General features: G+C 35.1%; 2 protein-coding genes across 3 annotated transcripts in view; one reads left to right on the top strand and one right to left on the bottom strand.

Moving 5' to 3' along the window:
- The window catches only part of Slc46a3 (solute carrier family 46 member 3), a 29,239-nt gene extending 22,774 nt beyond the window's left edge, over window positions 1–6,465 (top strand). For both annotated transcript variants that reach the window (XR_003300735.2, XR_003300734.2), the window contains 2 exons: window positions 4,686–4,769; window positions 5,288–6,465. The gene's annotated coding sequence lies outside the window, so the exon portion shown is untranslated. The remainder of the gene's footprint in view (window positions 1–4,685; window positions 4,770–5,287) is intronic.
- An 85-nt stretch (window positions 6,466–6,550) lies between these two features.
- On the bottom strand, window positions 6,551–22,904 carry Pomp (proteasome maturation protein). Its single transcript, XM_026388420.2, has 6 exons — window positions 22,823–22,904; window positions 20,264–20,361; window positions 18,845–18,905; window positions 14,873–14,974; window positions 11,123–11,216; window positions 6,551–7,414 (listed from the first exon to the last, which is right to left on the bottom strand). Exons 1-6 carry the CDS (start codon window positions 22,823–22,825, stop codon window positions 7,347–7,349), a joined length of 426 nt encoding a protein of 141 aa, XP_026244205.1. The 5' UTR covers window positions 22,826–22,904; the 3' UTR covers window positions 6,551–7,346.
- Between the last annotated feature and the right edge of the window lie 310 nt (window positions 22,905–23,214).

Below are 23,214 nucleotides of genomic sequence, written 5' to 3'. Positions count from 1 at the left end.
TTCATCTCAACCACAAACTCTAGGTATAAGGCTCAGAAGTCTATTTTGAAAAGCCTTGTGATTCTGTACACACAAAAGTTTGAGAATCACTGTCTGCCATAATGCTAAGGACCTCCGACATCTCAGCTTCATTTATCATGTACCTTTGTTGAATCTAATTCTGCAAATGATTAAGACGATAACCATATTCTTCAGTTATTTGAATCTAGAATTATCTTATGTAAGGCAGCATGCTGATATACTAAAAGTGCACTCATAATCTTATTTCTTCATGTGTTCCTGAATTTATTGTAACTAGAAATTGGCAAAGACCCCAAATTATTTCTATAAGTTAGATTTCTCTGGATTTGACTTCCAGGAAGAATGCGGCACTCTTTAACATTGGCTATGGGTTTGGAAACAAAAAAGACCATGGCAGAGGGGAATTGACTTTCTCTGGTAAATGGACTTCTTTGGGAGAAGGAACATTCTCCTTCTAAGTGAAGAAATTACTTCCTCAGTCCTATTCCCACTTAATTCTTGGCATACTTCAAATCCTAATCAATGCTCCAGTTTTCACAGAATAGATCTAATGGGACAGTGAATTCACCAGCTGTGCTAACTGGGGAGACTTAGATCTTGTTTTCTACTGAGTATTATATCTGTAATAAATGAGGATGCTGTAGCTTGATATAGGAATTCAAACATATTATTTATTTACTTTAACCCTCATCCTACTAATGCTGTTAGAAGCAGCCACCCTGGAATACTGACTTTTTCTTAGTCTGGTTGCCCAGAATCTTACTATAAAATGAGCCTGTGATTTCCTGGAACCAGATAGGACACCTATTTTTCAATTGCCTTCCAAAGGCAGCTAGATTTCCTACCTAGAGTCACGATTAAAACCTGTCAGCCTGATAACTAATCTACCAATGTCTCTGGGGACTTGTTCCCTAAAATACCAGCTGCCTGATACCATTACTCATCCAGAGACCTCCAAGTGCAAGCAACAAAATGCACTCTTCTATGTATAAAGGAATTTACTATAAAGATACTAGAGGGTCACCACTTTGGTAGCAAACCAAGCAGAGGCTAAAAAATAATCAGGAATCAAAGGAGGGTCACAAATAGAGCAGCAGAAACCACAATGATGTGGCATGAGGGCACACTGTTTGTGCAGTAATGAGACACCTACCTTACTGGTCTCCTTTTCCTGGACTCAGGAATCCCAGTTCTAGTGAGATAGAAAAGGCTAGGGAAGGGACAGTAAAGGTCAACAAGTGGGGAAGCATGGAACAGCCATTTTAACATGCCCTACATGTTATAAAACAGTTCCTGTTTCTCAGAAAGGGTGTGTCTATCTCACCAAAAACAACTACATAATTCATAATCCAGCTTTGCCCACCATGGGATAAATGAAATATCAAAATGAGCTTATTAACTTCTCCCTACATGCCTTTAAAAGGGGGAGCACTATAAACCTTAAAACGTGCTGCACCAGGAGTTTTGAATATCTCACTTTCCTTTTTAATAAAATTCCTGCTTGCTTGCTTACTTACCTCAGTGGCATTGGAGGTGTTCATTTTTCAGCTCCATGGAGCAAGAACCCAATCCTGACTCGTTCAAGTAACACTAAGAGAGGAGTTTGGCTGACTAGGTCACAGTCTACCCACTGCAGGGCCCAGGAGCACAGAGGAAGGCTAACCTGCCCTCTTCGGCCTGGAGAAGGAGGCAGGCACTGTCTCCCTAAGACCACACATAAAGGAGTTTTAGCAATTTTCCTTTTGAAAAATTTAGGGTACTGTCCGGAATTAGGGTGGACCTACAAAGTAAAGACCACAAATGAGTTCTATAATGTGGAGATGAAATAGAGGGTAATGGACTCTCGTGGCTCACCTTGCCTATCTTTTCGCTAGAGCTAAATCTTGGAGGTATTCAGTTTTTGTTTTTTAAAGAGAAAAAGAGAAAGCCTCTTAAGATAGGCCTAGTTCCTAAAATTGTCATTTGTTCTGTGATCTTTTAATCTTTGTAAAAACAAACAAGCAAACTATTATGGTTTGGATGTGAGGTGTCCCCCCAAAAGTTCATGTCTGAGGCAATGCAAGAAGCTTGAGAGGAGAAATGATTGGGTTATGAGAGCCAATCAGTGGATTAATCTCCTGATGTGATTAACAAATGATATCTGAAGGTAGGTAGGAGGTGAGTTCCTGGGAGTGTGACTTTGGGGTATATATTTTGTATCTGATGAGTGGAGTCTCTCTGCTTTCTGATCATGTGATCCACTTCTCTCTACCATACTCGTCCAGGCCATATACTTCCACCATGATGTTCATTCGGGCTCACCTGGAGCCCTTAGGAATGGAGCCAGCTGCCTGAGACCTCTGAAACTGAGCTCCCAAATAAACTTTTCCTCCTCTAATGGTTCTTGTCAGGTCTTTTAGTCACAGCAGCAAAAAAAAAAAAAAAAAAAAAAAAAGCTGACTAAAACACAAATAAAATAAAGCAATATAAAACACTAAATAATGTATACCCTTCATACTGACACTGTCAACAAAAAAAAATTGGTCACTATTACAGAATAGCCCAATTTTTATTACTGCATGAAAATAAATTTTGTATTTTGAAAATTGTTAAGAATTTGTGTGTGCATGGGGGAGAATATCGGGGATTGAACCCAAGAGCACTAAACTAGTGAGTCACATCCCCAGTCCTTTTTGTTTTTTGAGACAGGAAATCGCTAAGCTGCTGAGGACCAAAGTTGCTAAGGTTGGCTTTGAACTTGCAATCCTGCCTCAGGAAAAAATGCTAGCAATAAAAAACTAATAAAGTATATTTTCCCTGCCTTTCCTACATGACTTTATCCCTAGGTAAGCAAATAGTACGTAACAGGAAAATTAAAGAAGTATTCTGGCAGAAAAGAAATGATAGATTTAGAATCACTGTTTTGCAAGCCCATTTGGATCTATATGTTGTAATATGTCAACAGCCACCAATATCACAAAATAAGAGATGGGTAGGTATTAGGTATCTTAGGGAAGAACACACATCCAAATGAAGTGATGTTTCCAAAAATAATGAACCTGAACCTAATCAAGCCTATAGATTCAACTAGCAATTTATAGGAACTACAGAAGAGAGGAACAAGTTCAACTGTATCACAAAGATACAAACAGCAAAATCTATACTGTCGAAAGTCCTACAACTTGGTGTCTTCAACAACTAGCATGAAGTGAAAGAGAACCTATAAAAGACAGCACAAAATCCAATCATAATGTGTGGCTGTTGCTCGGGACCTGATACAAACAAAACAGCCTTATTAGACCATGAGAAATTTGGACACTGGGTATTTGACTCTAAGGAATTACTGTTAATTTAGGTATAATAGTTTTGTGGTTATATTAATGTTATAAATTGAAATATTTCCTGTAGAAATGATGTCTAGAATTTCTTTCAAAATACCTTTGGGGGGAAAATGGGTGAAAAAAATGTGGATGGAGTAAGATTAACCCTGAGTATATTATTGAAGCTAGATGACGGGGAGATAGGATTATAGTATATATTTTTATTTACTTTAGATAATTGAAAATTTTCATTTTAAGTATTAAAAGACCAAATGTGTACTATTTATTTCGTGTGCCTTATCAGTTTCCTCTGTCATCCCTAAAACTACAATACTATGGTGCCTTTGAAACTGTGTATAGAATAGAGCAAAAGTCACAGCCTGCTTGACCAGGTCTCTGCAGTCTCTCATGATCTGGCAGAACATCAGTAGTTAAGGTCAGCCCTGGTTCCCCTAAGATCAAAATAGATATTTTTTTGGTTACAACACCCTTGACAACTAATTAAGGTAACTAAAATATCTCAATAAAATATAATATTCTGTAAAATAACAATAATGCTAAAAATTAAATTTAGCACTTGTACACCATTATAATTTCTTTTTAAAGCATTACTGTTCATTGTAATGATTAGGTTTAGTGCATCAAAAGGGTATTGATAGAAACAGATTTTAAACATTAAATAAGAATCCATGAATATAGAAAGATACTTCAGAAAGAAGAAATATGGAAAACTTCGCTTTACAAAAACTTGTCAGCCAATATGAGAAGAAATAATAAAATATCAGGATTTTGCCTCTGTGTCAAAGTTCTGGGGGAACTAATTAGAACAACAACAAAAAGTTCTTGGGGAAAAGAATATCTCTCTAACTATTACTCCACAGATTATTTACTAATTACAAAAGGAAAACTATTTTTATAATGGAAAGCTGATAGCCATCACCTGTTAAATTCACCATCATCAAGTGGGACTTGTGATGTGATGCTAAGAGTATTTACTTACTGATGCCTTTGTGGACTTGTTGCCAAAAATGTTTATCCTGAATCTATACATGAGGAAGTAAGACAATACATTAACAACTGGTAAATCAACATGAAGGTTATGTGGGTGTTCTTTCAGAATTAATACAGTTGATGAAAAAAACTCATTTAGGTTTTACAAGATTTCTATGTAGGTACAGAAAACAAACAAAAAGTGTGATATATGTCTTGGTGGTAAAATTAATTCATCTTTCCAAAAATAAATAAGTGCAGACAAAGTTAAAACAGAATTCTACCTGATCATCCACTGACCCAAAGCCATATCCCCTATGTGACCTTTATTTTGTCATAGCCATGAACAATATAGCTCTTTCCTGTCTCCATTAGGTCATGACACCAGAAAGAAGTAAAAGGACAAAGTACAGCCGACAGAGTACGTCTACTGGCTCAGAAATAAATTAAGATCTGAAGGTAAACTCTAAACTTTCAAAACTTCATCCTTCATTTTTAGAAGTTTTAAAGTCCCTTATACTTTTTGACTTGGGGTGGGAGGGGAAAACCTAGGGAAATTCTATTTGAAAAACTAACAGTATGCTCTCATTCTTTAAGGATCTACAATAAGACAAAAGCATTTATTACACAGAAAGAAATGAATTTAAATTTCAAAATCATGAACTAAACACAATGAAGAATAGCAGCATTTTTTGGTTTTCCTTTATTAAAAAAACAGCAAGTCAAAACTTGTTTTCATGTATCTGAAAAAAAACACTTATCCAGTTGTAGATTTAAGATATATCACAGAATTGTTTCATCTTTCCTAATAATGTTTTCAGATCATATTTTACATTTTTTAATATCTGCATTCAAAGGAATAATAAAATGAAGAACAGTAGGCTAAATATTTGTTCATCCTACTAAAAAGGGTAACATCCACAGCAAAGGGCAAAATTAATAAAGAGTAATAAGTCTATTATTTATATTTTGTACAGAGGCAAGAATGCAGAGGTGGTATTGGTCAAAGAGCCATACGATGCTGTGCCAAATAATTCTCAATACGTGCCAACCCCTCAATACTTCCAGATGGTAAAACCTATCAACTTCTTTGTTCTCATATGTATTAAAACGATTTTAAAGGAAATACTAAACTAATTCTCCAAGAAAAATCATAACATCTAAAAGAAAAAAAATACCTAATTGAAAAGTTTGAAGGTAACTTGAAGGGACCTGCAATTGCCTTTGAAGGAATCCAAATAATTTCTCAATGTAGACTGCAGATTAAGAAACACTAGAAAACTCAATAGCTCATACTAGTAAGAAGGGAAAGCAAGTAAAAAAAAAAGAAAGCAAGTACCCTGAAGAGTGTCTCAAAAATATGCTTCTTAGGATCCACTCTAGTCTAGTCCTCTTAGAATTTGTGAAATCCAGATCCTGACATCAAAATTTCTTCAAAATTCCTAGCTGTTACATGCATTCAGGAATGAGAATCACTGACATAAAAATAAAGAAGGTGAAAGAGGAAAAGGAGAGAAGAAGCAAAGAGATCATCGGAAAGTAAGCACTATCCAAGAGTACCACTTCCTAAATTTAAAACTTCAGATTTTCCATTCAAACTATCTCATTAATTTCATATGCCCTCTACTGGTCAGGAGGGGAATGAATATTATTTCTACAACAAGGGAACCGAAATCTCCAACTTGTAGGTAAAAGTAAACATATCTAGAAAAAATTAATTAGTGAATCTTTGTTGTTTCTATAATTTCATTGTTTATAAATAGAGCAATTGGCAAAGACAATTTTAAGTTTATCTCAATAGCCAGAGCAAGAGAGATTTCTTTAAATGTACCATCTGATTTATCTCAAGTTTTGCCAACCTTGGCACTACTAACATTTTCAACTAAATAAATTTTGGTTGCAGAGAGTAAACAATAGATGCAGAAAATTCTAGAATATTCACTGGTAATTTTTTTTTAAAGACATAGAAGACTACTGTTTTAATAAAAATTGAGTTTTAAAGTCCTTTCCCTAGTGTCTTCAGTTTGTTACATGATCATAAATTAATGTCCTATGCATTCTAGGATAGCTGTGTTCCCGGCTCCTACCCACTAGATGCCAGTAGCAACCCACCTAAAGTTGTGAAACCACAAATGTCTCTAAATATTGATGAATGTTTTAAATCAATGATTATTTAAAAGATTTTCTGAAAAAAAAACTAATCAAAACATTTTAGAATTAGTGAAAAATGACCCATGCACTAATGTTCTAAAAATCTTTAATTTTTATATAGCAGGTTCATAAAGAATATTTTATAAGAAGAGTAATCATGGTAAAAATTGCTTAAAAAAATTATTATGAAATTTGTTCAGGGACGCATAACATGTATAAAAATGAGTCTTACTTCCTTTAAAGAGTGTTGCTTGCTCATATATCAAATACATATTAAATCCATGAAGTACATGAATTCAATCTACATTTGCTGGTTGCTTTAATTTTTCACTCAAAGACAAAATCAAAACCCCTGAAATTAAAATTTTTCATCATAAAAGATCTCATGGCTGTAATTCTAAAATACCATCAATGTAACAAATATTCTTCTCACAGACTATAATGAAACATGATAAATATCTTCTATACTCAATTTGAAGTGCTATCATTGAAATTAATTACAAATGTTTATTCTGAAAGATGTTGCTATGAAGTTGGTAGATTGAAATATTGACACTGGTTATTTTAAAAAATTAAACTTATAGAATATCTAGAAAGTAAGTTAAATTAGAACCTGTTGACAATTTATAATATTCCTGAAAAATAATTTTGAATGACAAATAATGCTATGGTTTTACTATAAATTAGGAACTTTAAAATCATCTTCCTTTAGTGCTTTCAACTGTCACACGGTCATAAATCAAAGACACGATAATTTCAAATAATCATGATACTATTTAGACAGAATCTCATGTGTCAGTACTTTTAATATTGTATACATTGAATTATAACAAAAACCAACTATAACAAGATATAGCCCCTCTGATCCATGAACAGCACACTATCTTACAGTAAACCAAGTTTATATTCCACCATTAAATGTGGTTCGCCCATTAGTTCACTTTGAGATGGATCTGAAAGCAAACAAAAACAAACATTTAAAAATGTTATCGAAAAAAGATAAATTCAATTATTTCACTCTCATGAAAATCAAGAACAGTCAAAACTAATTCAAAGTGACAGAAAACAGAACAGTGGTTGCCTGGGGTCAAGGTTCGGTGACCAAGGGACCAAGGTAACTTTTTAGGGTAATGAAAACATTCTATAGCCTGATTGGGGGACCCTAGCTGTATGCACTTATTAAAATCCATAGGACTGTACACTTAAAAACAGGTGCATGTGATGGCATGTCAAGTACATCTGAATATAGCTGATTTAAAAATAAAAAAAACAGGTTGAAAAGTTCTCCTTTTCAAGATTCTTAAAAAAGAATTGCCATTCAGTATAACCAATGTCGAAGTTTCCTTAGTGGACTACCTAAGAGACTGAAAATTATTGTATCACATCAGTTCAGCAGTCAATACTCTCCACAACCTGTCACGTCACAAAAGCAGCCTTAGTAACAACTGACAATGCCCCGATTATTAGTAATAAACTGCTGTATACATAGCAAGCATTCAAAATATAAAACTTTTAAAAAGAAACCTGCACAAGAGTATAAAGCATAGTTTTGTGTTAATGAATGAGGAAAAAAATAAGAACCATATATATATGTTTGAGAGAAATACACAATATATCTTGAAGTATACTTCAAGATACACATAGTATGATACTAACTGTATTAAAAAAAGAAAAAAAAAAGATAAACACAAAGCAATGCCAAGTATTTTCTGACTATATATTTCTAAGTAGACACCGGGAAAAACTCTAAAAGGATACAGTAACTAAAACAACAGGTAACTAAGGAATGAGGCAAAGAAATGGGATCTGGATAAACATGAAAAATCTGAGTTTCAGAGGAAAAGCTTTAAATTCTTGAGCAGAGAACATTCATTTATTTAACCACAACTTTCTTTTTTTTTAAGTTCTATAAAAGTGTTAGTTCTTTATTATTATTATTATTTTTATTAGTTGTTCAAAACATTACATAGTTCTCGACATATCATATTTCATACATTTGATTCAAGTGGGTTATGAACTCCCATTTTTACCCCATATACAGATTGCAGAACCACATCGGTTACACATCCACGTTTTTACACACTGCCATACTAGTGTCTGTTGCATTCTGTTGCCTTTCCTATCCTCTACTATCCCCCCTCCCCTCCCCTCCCTCCCATCCACAACTTTCTTTTAAACTTTACTTACTTTAAACTTGTGACTTTCTTTACAAAGAATGAGCTATCACTTGCACACTATGAAAACAAGGTATACAAGGTGATTCTAGCAGTTTTATCCTATGAGCTCACTTGTAAGTCTGAGGAAGGACCAAAACTCCCCATGAGCCTCAGTTTACTCATCTTAAAGTGAAAGGGACTAGAGTGAATGAAAGGCACTTTCTGGCACTAAGATAAAGCCTACTTTTGACTTTACTAGCACCCTCCTGATAAAATGTAGAGAATTTTCTTGGAGCACTTCACTGAGGAATAAACAAAAATTTCATCATCTCTAATACTCTAATAGACTTCACACAGTGCTTAGATTAATAAACTACTTCCTCATTGTAGACCTAAAATTATATTCTAAGTCAGAATTGATGATGAGAATGTGGTGCATATGGAAGAGCTTTAAACACTTACTATGGAACAAGTACTTTACAAATACAAAAGAAAAATATCAAGGAAGTACTATACAAATTGTTAATATATGGTGAGATGACAAAGACTTTAGGTAGTCAAGGAAAACCTCTCTGAAGAAGTGACATTAAAAATGAAAAAAAAAATCTGAAAAATGAGGAGAAAAAATATTCTAAGCAGAAGGAAGAGCTAATGCAAGGTTCTAAGTTCTAAGTTACCTGTATCTTATAGTTACCCACAAAAGGGAAACCACTCCAAGGGCAATGTAGTAGTCTCATTGTGATAAAAATCATCTACCTCAATCAAGGAGGGATCTTTCCAGCTTAACATCTACCTTAGACAGATGCAAGGAATGAATTAAGTGAGATGCCCACCAGACAGTTAATGACCTTTTTAAACATGAAATTATATCACAATTCACCTCTGCTTAAAACCATTCAATGGCTTTGAGCTGCAATCTAAATAAACTCCAGACTTCTGTTTATGGTCTGTAGGCCTTGGCTTACCTATTCCCTCTCTAGGTCAAAGACCTTGCCTTATTCCTCTCTATTTTGCTCAAAAACACTTCAGTCATGAGATTCTTCATACAGAGCTCTCAAGTGTGCTAGGAAACAATTCTCAATTGGTCTCTCACAACTCTGCAATCCCTGGGAGCACAGATATTGCCATTGCTCTGGACTCTTCAAGGCTGTTTCTAAAGTGAAGCACAGGAGCACAGAGGAGCACAGAACGGGCAGATTTATTGTCCATTCTAAGATTCAGGTACTCTGAATATGGAGTTCTTCTCCAGAAATAAAATACATGATTTATATAGACTGCCTGACCCTCTCTTTTCATGTTTCCCTGTGGGAAGTGGGAAACCAACAGAAATGCTGATACTCGACTACCACTATTGTAATAAATTGTCCTTTGTTTCCAGGAGTCTGGTGTATTCTGCCAGTGACCATGAAACCATGGCAGGCTAACTTGTTAGCTTGTAAGTAGTCAAAATCTCAAACCCTTCAAAGACCCTGGACATATTATTTCTTTTGCCTAAAGTCTTTCCTCTCCTTTTAACTCAACTAATCCATATATCTTTCAGAATTAACTTGTGTGTCATAGTCCCAGAATTTATCACAATTTCTAATTATATGCCAGTTTTTTCTGCTTAACATTTGCCTCCTCCGTTAGGAAGAAGATATCTATTTTGTTCACCATTGTATATTGAGCATAGCCCAATGCCTGACATACATTCAATTGACTGAATAAATCTTAAGTTCTTCTTCCTTTCTTTGTACACAATTACAGAAGCAGATTTTCAAATGAATGTATTTTTGTAACTAAACAAAAGTTAATATACAGACCTACCACCATACTAGTTTCAAATAAACTTAAGAATCCAGGTTTCCTGAATTCAAAAAGTTCCCTCAGGGAAGATTCTCAAAGAGGCTCACTAGACTTCTGTTGTGTCCACAGCATTTCCTTACCGGACATAAACAGCCAAGCAAAACTGTTTTTCTGTTTCTTCTATACTGCTGGGGCTTAAAGAGCAGAGGCAGTACTGCACAAGATTCTATTTGTTTATCTTCCTCAGGACCAGAAAAAAATAGAAAATATTCCTCACACTGTTCTTAGTAAAGTCATTAATCTCACTTGTAATACAATCATTTAGGAAATTTTGTTAAGAATGACACTCTCCTCACCACCTAATGAAACACAAACTAGTTATATCCCACAAATGCTATGAAAACTGAAACAACTATCATTATTTAAGCCATCAAAGGATTACTGTATGACACAAACACAGCAGACTTGATTCTCAGGACACAGAACGTTTATCTTGACTGAAATGGTTATAACCACTATAATCACAAAATTCACGTGAATAAATTCACTTTAAAACTATTTAAGGACAGTTATTACCATTAAATTTTACCTTCCTGCTGTGAATAAGAACAAGTGAATTCAACTGATGTAAACTCTATGAACACGAAGGATACTGTTTTGTTTGCTGTTGTCAGCTTGTATATTACAGAGCTCCACAAAAAGATGCTGAATGACACTTACCATTAAGAATATCTTCAAATCCAATGGTCTCATCATTACCCCTCAAAATATCCAGAGAAAGATTTGAGCTTGAAAGAAATGGAAGACGCTGAACCTTTGGGAAAAGCAGGAAAGAGCAAAATTAGGAGAAAAACAAGGGAAAAAGCCAAAATGTATTATTTGATTTCATATTCTTCACTCTTTATTTGAAAAGTTCACAAAACTAAGTAAAGTAGCAAATTTAACCAGTGAGGGTGGGGAAAAAAAAAAAAACACTTCATGTTTTAGTACAAACCAAGTTCTTAAAAATTCCTCAGAGCTCTTTTCAAAATATGTCAAGATATGGAAATTGTAGCTTATATTAACACTTTATCCCATCAGGTTTACACATTTTGAAGTGTGGTTAGTGTCCAGAAAAACTACAGCATGTCTGACAAGAGGAGTAATCCCAGAGCTTAACACCTTGCCTTGTTCCTGATACATATGGGATGATCACATTCCTGAACAAATTCCAATTCAAAAAAATAATAATTTTATATTATTATATGAAATAATATAAAATGAATCCAATTCTTTTATATTATTCCATATAAAATGAAATAATGCTAAATGAATTATTCATTTTATATGTTGTTTTGTACAACTCATAGTACAAATATTAGGTATATACCTTTCAAATAGCGGTGGTAACCAGAAATGTCAACCAAAGTCATTTGTGAAGCTTTTCAAAATATGATGTCTTTCTGAACCAATGTGATCTCTTTTTTTGTAAGTATTAAATACATATACCATAGACTGGTACCTAAGTACAATATAATGGAGAAAGCTTGGAGGCAGAATGCCATTGATTCAAATTCTGATTTTATCACCTAAGCAATCATATAGCTTTGTGCAAGTTATCTGACCCATTCCAGCCTCAGTTTTCTCATTCAAAACTTAACAAACTTTAATGTAGCCAAAACAAATTTTCAGTCTTTGTTCTTGTTAGTTGTCCAGCACTTGTAACTGATCAGTGCAGATATTTTTGGATATTGCCAAAAGACTACCAAAAGAGTAATAGGCACAACTTAGAATAAATAAATTTTTTAAAAAAAGGCATAATAGGGGGCTGGGTGGTGGCTCAGTGGTATAGAACCTGCCTAGCATGTGCAAGGAACTGGGTTCGATTCTCAGCCCCATATATAAATAAAATAAAGGTCTACTGACAACTAAAAAATATTTTTAAAAAATAGACAGTTAATGACTAATGACAGTAGGATTTTTAAAACAATTATACCTTTAGAATCTAAGGAGGCAGTTATAATCAGACTTTTCCTCCCAAAACATATATCCAGACTGAGGACATTAATGCTTTTCAATTACTAATGGCCTATAAAATCATTTAGGTCTTTATACTGTGGAAAAAAATTCTCTAGACTGTCAAACCAAAAAGATTAAAGGAAAGTGGGGAGAAAAGAGGAGGGAGAGGAAGAAGAAACAGAAATGGGTGCCTATAAATTAAGCCATGAGCGAAGCATCTGGCAGGTAGTTAGATTAGAGGCAGAGTCCTAAGAAGGCATCAAAAAGAGGGATGAGTCATTATGTATCTTGATAAGCAGGAACTACAAAAGTATAGGGTTCAAAAAAAAAAAAATAAGTTGAAATTCTAGGAGAATATTTTGGATTAAATGGTCTTAAAAAACTTGGGCCCAAACATGAGCAATACGTAGTTGGAATCTGAGTAATATTAAACAAGAAAAGTGAAAAATTCTATGCCAAACATACATTATTTCATTTAATCTTCAGAATAACCCAATATTATTCTTATTGCTCTCTTCATTTCACATTAAAAACTAATCAAAAAAAAATCAAAGAACACTGGATTTACAAAAGGCCTCTAACTTACTTGAATTTTTAAGACTAGAAGGTAGCACCAAGATTCAGACACAAATTAATTTGATTTAAAGCCTTGCTCTTTTTAGAGCTTTATTCTTGGTAAAAAGTATTCCAAGTAGCTTCGAGAATAACTTAGCTGATACAATTGATGGCACTGACAAAATTTATTGAAAAGGACACAATATTTGCTAGGTCTGAGAAAGGAATCTATATGAATAAGAAAACACATGCAAAAGCCAAAAGGTCAAAGAACATAATCAAGGAATTTCAAGTAGCTTAGGAGAGTGTGGACTATGGTTTGAAGAAGTCAATTCATGAACAAGTCACATTAAGGCACTGAGTTTTATTTTAAGGGCAAAGTAAGGGGAGTAACACAATCAAATTTGTTTTACAAAGCTTATTCTGGCTACAGTGTGAATATGTTTGAGGGGCAGCAGGATGAGTGTTACAGTACTCTGGATGAGGCACTGCAGGTTAAGAGTTAGCACAAGAAGCTGGCACATAACTATAATTCCAGACTCAGGAGGCTGAAGTAGGAGAACAGCAAGTTCAAAGCCAGCCTCAGCAACTTACGAGACCCCATCTCAAAATAAAACATAAAAAGGGATGGAGATATGGCTCAGTGGTGAAGTGCCCCTGGTTTAAATCCCCAGTACCAAATAAACAACAAAAGAAATCAGCATAGTAGATACGGTGAGAAGATCATGCAATGCACTGGCTGTTTGGAGGAAGTGGGGGTGAAGGAGTTGGGGATGAGGTGCTGAGATAATCAAGGCTAATACTTCAATTTCTGCCCTAGGCAGAAATCTATCCATGTGATAAGGAGTATCCAAGGAATAGTGAGTTATTCTGTATTTATATATGTGAAATTGGAGGCACCTGTAGGACTTCCAATTAGAAAAGGAGGTAGGTTTATAGCTCATGAGAATTAGAACTTAGGAGTCATTAGCATGTAAATAACTAAAGCAATAGGAATAGGTAGAAAATAGAGTGAGGAGAGGACCAAAGATGGGATACTAATAAAATTGGCATTTCAGGGAACAGCTAAAGGAATCTACAGAGAAACCTGAGAATGAGATTTCAGAGAGGAGAGGAACATCATGAAAATGTGGCATTCTTAAAGGCCAAAAAGCTATGAGGTTCAAATACTACTGAGAGTGCAAATCAAATTATAGCAAAACAACATCCACAATGCTCAGGAACCAATTTTTCTAGTGTAATGGAAGTCAGAATACAGTGGGCTGAATGAATAGGAGTTAAAAGGGCCACATACAGGTAACCTAGGCAACTTTTAAAAAAAATTCAATTTGCAGAAGCAAACATGAGTTTCTATGAAGAAATGTGGTACTGATATATTTTGCTTTATTTTAAAAGACAAAAGAGATTTTGAATATATGTAAATGCTGTTGATGAGACAGCAAGAAGAAAGAGAGGTTAAAGGCATCAACTACAGAAAGGGATTTCTCTGAAGTAGAATGATTTGATATAATCCAGAACACAAGTAGGGGGCAGTTCTTACACAATTGGAAGGAAGTACTTTTTTCCTTTTCAACAGTTGTACTCTGCTATAAACTAACTGCATACTCAATACTATCAGTTGGATATTCCTCAGAATCTCAAATTCAACATAACCCATAAAAAGCAGAAAAACATGAACAGTAGATGCAGGTAAGTTTTCAGACACTGAGCCTGTAAGTTAAGGCAGTTTTCTGTTTAATGAACTCTTTTTTCCTTTATGAAGGAGGAATTAAGTTTCTACCCTAAAAAAGGGGAAGCAGAATAGGTTATAAAGGAATAAGGAAAGTAATGCTTGCACTGCTATTGTGAAAACCGAGGAGTCTTTTGACTGGTGTCAACATGTCTTAGACAAAACATAACTAAGCTCCATAAACTCACCTGCTGCACTGCCTTAAATTCCATTTGTAATTTTAGAGGAGCAAATAGACCTTGGATGTTTCTCAGTGTGGAAAAATTCATTTTATCTTGGTTGAGCTGGAACTACAAAAAACAATATATTACACTCAATACTCTGCTTTCAAAACAGCATTGATACATATACAACATAACATTTGGAAGAAAGATTTTAATATTCATAACTAAAATTAAAACAAAGTGCTTTAACTAGCTTCTTCTAATTTTGGAACATTTCTGAGTATCTTATCTAGCTTACAGGTAGTCTTCACCAGTGTAAAATTATTACCTAAATTTTAGATTTTCAAAATTTATAAATTAAGCAATATTTTTCACATTGCAAAAGGATACTTATAAGACATAATTATATTTCAGTACTTTTGATTAGGACTATTGCAAAACTGGTAGAGCAAAGAAAATATGTAAATAAGCTTTTGAGATCCAGAAACTGTCACATACACGACAAACTTAATAGTGAATTTCTAACCACAAAAGTATATTATTTCAAAGGATTTCAATAAAATAATCACAAATTGTAAAATGTTGTTAATTAAACTTCAATATTTAAATTACAGGGGAGGGGGGCAGAAAAGATGGTGGAATGAGATGAACATCATTACCCTAGGTACATGTATGACTGCTCATATGGTGCAACTCTACATAGTGTACAACCAGAGAAATGAAAAGTTGTGCTCCATTTGTGTACAATGAATCAAAATGCATTCTTTTGTCATGTATAACTAATTAGGACAAATTTAAAAAATAAATTCCACTGGGGTGTACCTCTAAAAGGCTATTCAATTTGTACTGGTTACTAATCAGCAATTTTATTTTTCCTAGAACTCTATTTTTAGTAAGCACTGATATTAAGAAAACTTGATCCTAATTTAATATGCCTCAGAAAAAATTAACATGACTCTGGATCTAAAACATGGTTTTCCAAAGTGGTTCTTAAGGACAGTGAATAAAATATGCAAACAGACTGCTGCAAAGTTCTGAATGTAATCATGAGACAAAGTGAATTCTTGTGATTGTTTTTTATTATACTATACTCTCTTGGGAGATTTGTTTCTAATAATCATAAAAAAATCATATTCATCAAAACTCTATTGAGAGATCATGTTTATTTGGGGCATGATTGGGGGCCACAAATACGAAAATGTGAAAAATAAGGTATCTAACAACACTGTTTCAAATTACGTCAGCTTGACAAAGCAAAATCTTCAGGCGGTCCTTAGGGAAAGGGGTATTTTATGATATAATCTGAAGGGTTTTCTTTAAAGTTACCCTCATGATAAATAAATATAATTTCATGCAAAAAAATTAATTTATATATATTCTGGTGAATGCATCCAACTTATCTGATGTTAAAATGCAATTATCAATAAGATATACTCCACGTATGTATTATATGTCGAAATATACTCTATCATCATGTGTATCTAAAGAGAATAAAAATTTTAAAAATGTAATTATCAATTACCACATAAATAACAAGCATGTGCAAATTTAGGTTTTATGGTGATAACATAATAAAACAGAAGACACCACTACTGACATTATGGGTCAAATAATTCTTTGTTTTAGGGACTGACCTATGCACTATAGAATATTTGGCAGCATCCTTGACCTCTACCCAACAGACACCAGTGTTAACAATCCCCTACAGCCATGCCATCTATAAGGACAAAAAACATTTTCTGATATTACCATCTGAAACTAAGATGCAAAATCCCTCTATCCCTGGAAATCTCTGGTAAAAACAATAAGGGTGAATTATCACAATCACCACTGCAGCTCCAATTATGGAGAGGTGCTAGAGGATAACAATATGCCACGGAAAAGACCATTCCTAACTCCCTTTTACAGATGAGGAGACCAAAACTTAAGAGTGATTAAGCAATGTGTCCAAGTTTGGTTAATAAGCATGATGCCAATATAGTTCAACTACACAATCCATGCTAAAGAACTTCAACAGATAACAAGTACCAAAAAATTTCTAGAGAGAAGGGATGAAGAGAAGACAGTCAGTCATTAAATGGACAAGTGATTAAGGAAAAATACAAGGAGAGAAGACCTAAGTTGAGTCTCCAAAGACCTAAGAAGCTTCTAGACTCTTCACCATTTTGGCCAGTCTCATCAGATTTGTCAAAGTGTCTCTTAACATGTATTGCTCAGAACAGAACCAATATTGCAGATCAAATGGTCAGACTAATGTGTAGGAAAGTGAGAATATAATCTCCCTGAATTTGAGCCTTGTCTTATTATTAATAGAGGTCAGTAAAAATGTTCTTTTCAGAACTAATGCGACCTGCTGGCTTATACTGAGCACATAGTCAATTAAAATTGTCAGGTTTTACACAATAATACAATAATATGTGTAAAACCCAAATGCAGAACTTTACACTCACCACTATAAATATTTTTCTTAAAGTTTTGGCCTAGCCTTTTGCTTTATTTTGCCTCCATGATACAATTCAATAATTCATCAAAATGAACTACCCATGTAAGCAATTTTTTTCCCCAAAAACCCAATTTACGTGCTTTTTATGGCTACCTTCAAGTCTCTGTAAAACACTTAGCCTTCCTAAGTGTTCACCAAACTACCTAAGATGCACATAAGGACAACATCTCTACCAAAATGCTCCCTCTAAAATGATAATTCCTCAGTCATTGTACTCTGGGTAGTTACCAACCAAAAACACTCACTCAGTCCATAATCTACCACTTATCCTCAGGTTTATCCCAGGTAGGATAATTTGATCCTTTGATTGACCCACTTGGTAATTTAATAAAAAAATGAACAAAGATTAACTTGTTGTGAGTAATGATCACTGTTTATTGGACTAAATGTTCTCAGTTATCTACTAAAAAATCTACTTAAGAACAGTGTCAGGGATCAATTTTGCCACAAACTACTTTTGATTAGATCTCTTAGAAAAGTGGGATATTTATCCATTTTTGGTCTACAGGCAATTTTTACTTCTCCATTATGATCCACTATGGTTTCATAATCATACTCACATGCTTTTAAGTCTACTCTGATTAAGATTTAGTAAAGCAATATAATAATCATAATTATATATAGACTGTTAACTTCTGAGCCTAAAACCTGACTGCATTAAAAGCAAATAGGAGTTCTATTTTCTCATATTTGAACCTCTATTTCATAATTCTATCAGGTGCTCAACTTTTTCTTATAAGATTTTTTTCCCTTGCTAAAGAGGAAGAAGAAAAAAAGGAATAAATAATCTGTTACCTAGGTGACACTGTATCATATTCCCCAGTACTGAGATACAGTTTTCTTATCCTAAATGTATATTTAAAAACTCCTTAAGCTGCCTTTAGATCATTGTACATGCCATTCCCTCTTTCAGAGTGACCTTTTCCCACCCACGTACCTGGTGAATACCAACCTAAACTGTTCAAAGGCCCCTCCTATATAAAGCCTTCCAAAATCCCTAAGCAGAAGTGGCTGCATCCTTGGCCCTCTCTAGCACTTTATGAAGCCTCCTAGCTACTGCTTATCTTCCCTATTAAATTTTAAGTTTCTTAAGAATGGGGATTATGCAATAGCCATCTGTGTATACTGTGCCTCATGGATATGTCTCTCAGTAATTTGGAAATGCTAGGCTTGACAAAGAGGCCAAAACTAGAGAAAAGTACTCAGTTAGCAACAGCAAAAATGGCAAGGAAAAAACAGGTTTTTCAAATGAGAAAATAATTATGAGAGGAATGGAAAAATGGACCACTCTTTATTCATAAAATAAACAAAAGAGGATGTGTAGAAAGAGAGATTTAATGAAGCAATAATGATAATTCAGAAGTCTGTCCTAGAAGGCAAATTAAAAATAAAGACTCATTGTCAAATCCTCCCCAGAACTGTAATAAACCACAAAATATTACTAACAGTAATATAGTAGAGGATAAAATTAAAGACATAGGTAATATACTTACATTTTTTTCTGATAATTCAAGAGGATGACTGGGCAAAAGTTCATTTTTCACACAAGAAAAACTGGAAGAAAAAAATATATTTAAAAGATTACTTCACTTACTACCCACTGTTCAAAAATGCATCTATCAAGGGTCTTACTATAACAGTATGCCAAATGGCTGGGGTGCAGCTCAGTCAGAGTGAGTACTTAGCATGCACAAGGCCCAGAGTTCGATCCCCAAGGACGGACGGACGGACGGACACACAGACACACATATACACATAATAAAAGTATGTTATGAGAAAACCTGTCCTATATTTTGGTAATAGTTATGGGAACAGACGAATATGTTAAAATGACTGTACAATAAAAGAAAAAAGTCAAACATTCTATATCATGATTATTTTAAAACGTATTTATTATAGATATTGTTGGTGGAGACTTCAATCACTAGAGGTAATTCTCCAAAATACAGTGCTAAATAATGCTCTATGTCGAGAAAGAATGTAATAAATTGTTTTTATTATCACTACTACATCTTTCGATACAAAATTATAAGAGTATATATTGTATGTCCCCAGACACAAGCTTAAGAATGCCATTCTACCCTAATAGCAAAAACCTTAAGATCAGATTTTAAAAAATTCAAAAACACAGGATATTTATGGGGGAAGAAGGCATAACCCTATTTGGTTTAGCAGTAAAGTGAATTGCAAAGAAAAATAACTACCAGACACATGTATCTAAACATAGTGCAAAGGGACATAACTGTGAGTTAAAGCTAAGGGGGAAAAAAACAGCAGCCAATGCTTACTGATTGCTTACTAAAGTTAGGTACTATTTTAAGTATTTTTCAGGTATTAACTTATTTATCCTTCAAATATTGTTCAGGTATTAACTTATTTACTCTTCAAATTAAGATACAAACTATGACTGGCCTAGTGGATAGATGAGGACACTGGGACACAGAGCAATTAAGTAACCTACCCAAAGGCATATATCCATTAAATAGCACAGTTGGGTTACAAATCTAGGTAGTCTGAGTCTTCCGTTCATCCCCTTAACTGCTATGTTCTAGCATGCCTCAAATAAAAGTGAATTACTCCAATAATAAGATAAGAAGAAAAACTGCTCTCCAAGTTACCAGTAAAAAAAAAAAAAAAAAGAAAGAAAGAAAGAAAAAAGAAAATTCTACCAAAGCACTACTAGATAACATACTAAGAGGATGCCTTATGCTAGGAAGCTACCTGATAAGATGCTTCTTCAACAATAGGAAACAACTAAGCCTCTTCCCCTTCCCATCTAAGGAATATTACTTGCTATCTCCCAATTTAAATATGCATTAATGACCTATCAAAATATTTAAAGAATTTTGTGGAAAATAATTCAGAGAAACATTTAATTACAACAAAGTTAAAGCCACAATTCCCTCATGTACCCTTTCCGAAGAAGATCATGACTTTCAAAAGGCCCACTTGCTGAAAGTTCTGAAACTGGAATACTGTCTTTTAGTTGAGATCCAAGTCCTCTGGCATTCTACAACACAAATCAAAAACATCATTAAAGGCAAAATAATTTTTTTCAGACAACACCTGTTTAAAAAAAAAAAAAAAAGCCTTTTTAAGCAGGAGAGAGAAAAGATTAAGTACTGTGCCCTCAAAGAGTCCACAATCCAGACAATTAGAATATGCCTTAAGCATTACGGTTGAGGAACATACAAGGTAAATAAGTAATAACAAATTTGGGAAAGGACTCCTGACTTGATCTCTGAAGACTGACAGATTAGAAATCATTCCATGAAAAAATAAGTTAACACTGCTAAAGGGATGGAAATATAAATGAACAAGCTACAAGCAGTTTGAGATGACTAGCTAAATATATATATGAGGCAGAACCAAAGGCTAGCAAAATTTAAAAATGGAAAGTCTTGCGTTGACTTTTACTCTCATATTCGTAGAGAGTAAATGTTCAAAATAAATCAGATTTGCTTTCACTGAAGAGATACCTCTCTTAGGTTGCAATATTTTAACATACAATGAGAAAGTTGAGGACAGAATCCTGGAGAATATCATTCCTTAAGGACAAAGAACAAACAAATGGGATTAAGAACAGACAGCACAGCTAAAAAAAAAAAAGTGGTCACAGAAGATAAAGGAAAAAGGGAATTTCAGAAAGTTTCTACAAGAACACATAACCTATTTTAAAATTTTATCTAATCAGGATAGCATAAAACAAAAAATTAAAAAGAAAAAAAAACCAGTGCACTGGGAACTGATATATTGTCATCCTATATATTTGTACTATGAAACTTTTAATTACCAAATATTTTTTAGTATCTATTTGGGCCAGGTACTGTGCTAGATGTTGAAGAAGCACAACTACCTCACAGGGCTTCATCTAATGAAGATATATTAACAAGAAAATAAAACATAGTAAATGTTACAGCAGGAAAAGCACAAGATGCTGACTTTAAATTACTGGTTGCTTATATTCCTGCAATTCTGCAGAAAAAAAAAATGCAAAACAGCTACAGGCAGTTTGGTATCTAATCTTTTCCTATATTAGGAGAAACTATTCTGAGAAACCAGCTTTCTGACTTTTTAATTCATTTGTATACTTGTTTGGTCAGATACTTTATCCTGTTCAGTGTTTTTCATTCTCCCACCCCTGTCCAGGCTCTCATAAGAGATGATTCCAACAGTACTCTACTGGGTCTTACTGCTTAGGCTCACACATTTTCCAAATATGCATAACAAGGTTTTCCTAACACACACAATTTGCCCTGCCAAAACTGATTCAAACACACACACACAAAATTTATTGGTTCATCCATGTCTGAATAATAAAAGTCCAGAACTTAGCCTGGAATTCAAAACCTGCACAAGAGGTTCCCACTTTTCTACATACAGTTAGTCAAGGCAGATGAGGAAAAGAATATGGAATCTAGTGTGAACCCTCACTAATCTACTTTGGGACTGCTAGCAAAACACACACTTCTCTGGCTTTCACCACTAGGTAGCTGAACTCATTCCAGGACTAGAGTTGTAGGGTTGTAGCTTTAAAAATGTTAGCTTCTATTACTATCCTACATGAAGTTCTCCTACTACTAAACTGCTTTATGGTAAGTGACTAAAGAAAAGTTCTTCTATATACAAAGAAAAGGAATTCTAATTTCTGGGTTCTACTGTTATCATTTTTTCCAATTTCCTTCTTTAAAATATCAGGATTAATATTTAAGATTTCTAATAAAATAGCAGAGTAAAACAAACTGGTGAAAACCTAACAACCAGTTAAATCTGGGTGTGTTTATCAAACTTCTTTAATTAGCAATATTGACCAACACAAGCTTTTTAGATTTGGTTGAATGGTCTACCAGCACTGCTGATACCAGAGTCAGTGGCATAGATGCTTCAGGAGTCTTTCCAAACATCACAACTTTTACATAGAAGAGAAAGAGAAAGTAAGAGAGAAGAGAAAGAGGGAGCAAACAAGAGAGGCAAGCGCGGATTCTGATTCTTCCCTCCAACACATGGAATACTACGAACTAGGAAAAACGTAAAGTAAGTCTGACTTGTCCAACTGCAACCTATAATTGTGGGTTGGTTATCAAGCAGTTAAAAGACGGGGAAGAGGAGGGATAGGTTGGAGGACTCTGGGCTCAAAGAGGTCATCCCTCAGGGAAAGGAATAGTCGGAGGTGACACGCCACAAAACGTTGCTCTTTCGGGTTTACCCTTTCCAACGATCGGAAAACTCAGAGGAGCAAGAGGAATACGATAAAGCCAAACCGCTGCTCGCGGGAAGAGCCTGAGCCCGGCAGCCCCAGACAGCCCCAGCCCGCCCCAATCCAGTGACTCGACAGATCCTGGGGCACGAGGCCGGCCTCGTCCCCAGGCCACAGCCGCCAGTCACGAACAGGCTGGGAGGTGGCGGCCTGTTCCTGCCGGGCCACGGGGCCGAGCCTGCCTGAAATTCGGGCGGCCGAGAGGCTCACTCACCATCTTCACACAGCTCAGGGAACTCCGCTCAGCCTCGTTACCGTCAGTCGGCCCTGCTGCTCACTTCCGTTTCCGGCCCCCCCACATCCGCCGGAAGTGCGTCCGTCCGGGCGAGGAAGGAAGGAGGGCGCGGGTCGTTGGAGGGAGCCGCGCGGGGCCGGGGCTCCCACGCTTGCAATCCCGAGGGGCCCAGGGCCAAGGGCGCAGTAAGGGTGTGGGCTGGGGGGGAGAGCGGGGTGGGGACGGGACGTGCCGGAGGGGAGGGAGGAGACGAACTCCGCTTTTTTAATAAACACGTACCGTTTGTCCGGCATTTTAAGACGTGTCATGTGCTTTTGTAGATATGTCGCATTATTTTATACAAAATCTCTTACAAGTAGGCATCACCTGAG

Source organism: Urocitellus parryii, chromosome 2, assembly GCF_045843805.1.
Source record: "Urocitellus parryii isolate mUroPar1 chromosome 2, mUroPar1.hap1, whole genome shotgun sequence".
Lineage (NCBI taxonomy): Eukaryota > Metazoa > Chordata > Mammalia > Rodentia > Sciuridae > Urocitellus > Urocitellus parryii.
The sequence above is the reverse complement of the archived record's forward strand: the minus strand, read 5'-3'. Positions and strand labels throughout refer to the sequence as shown.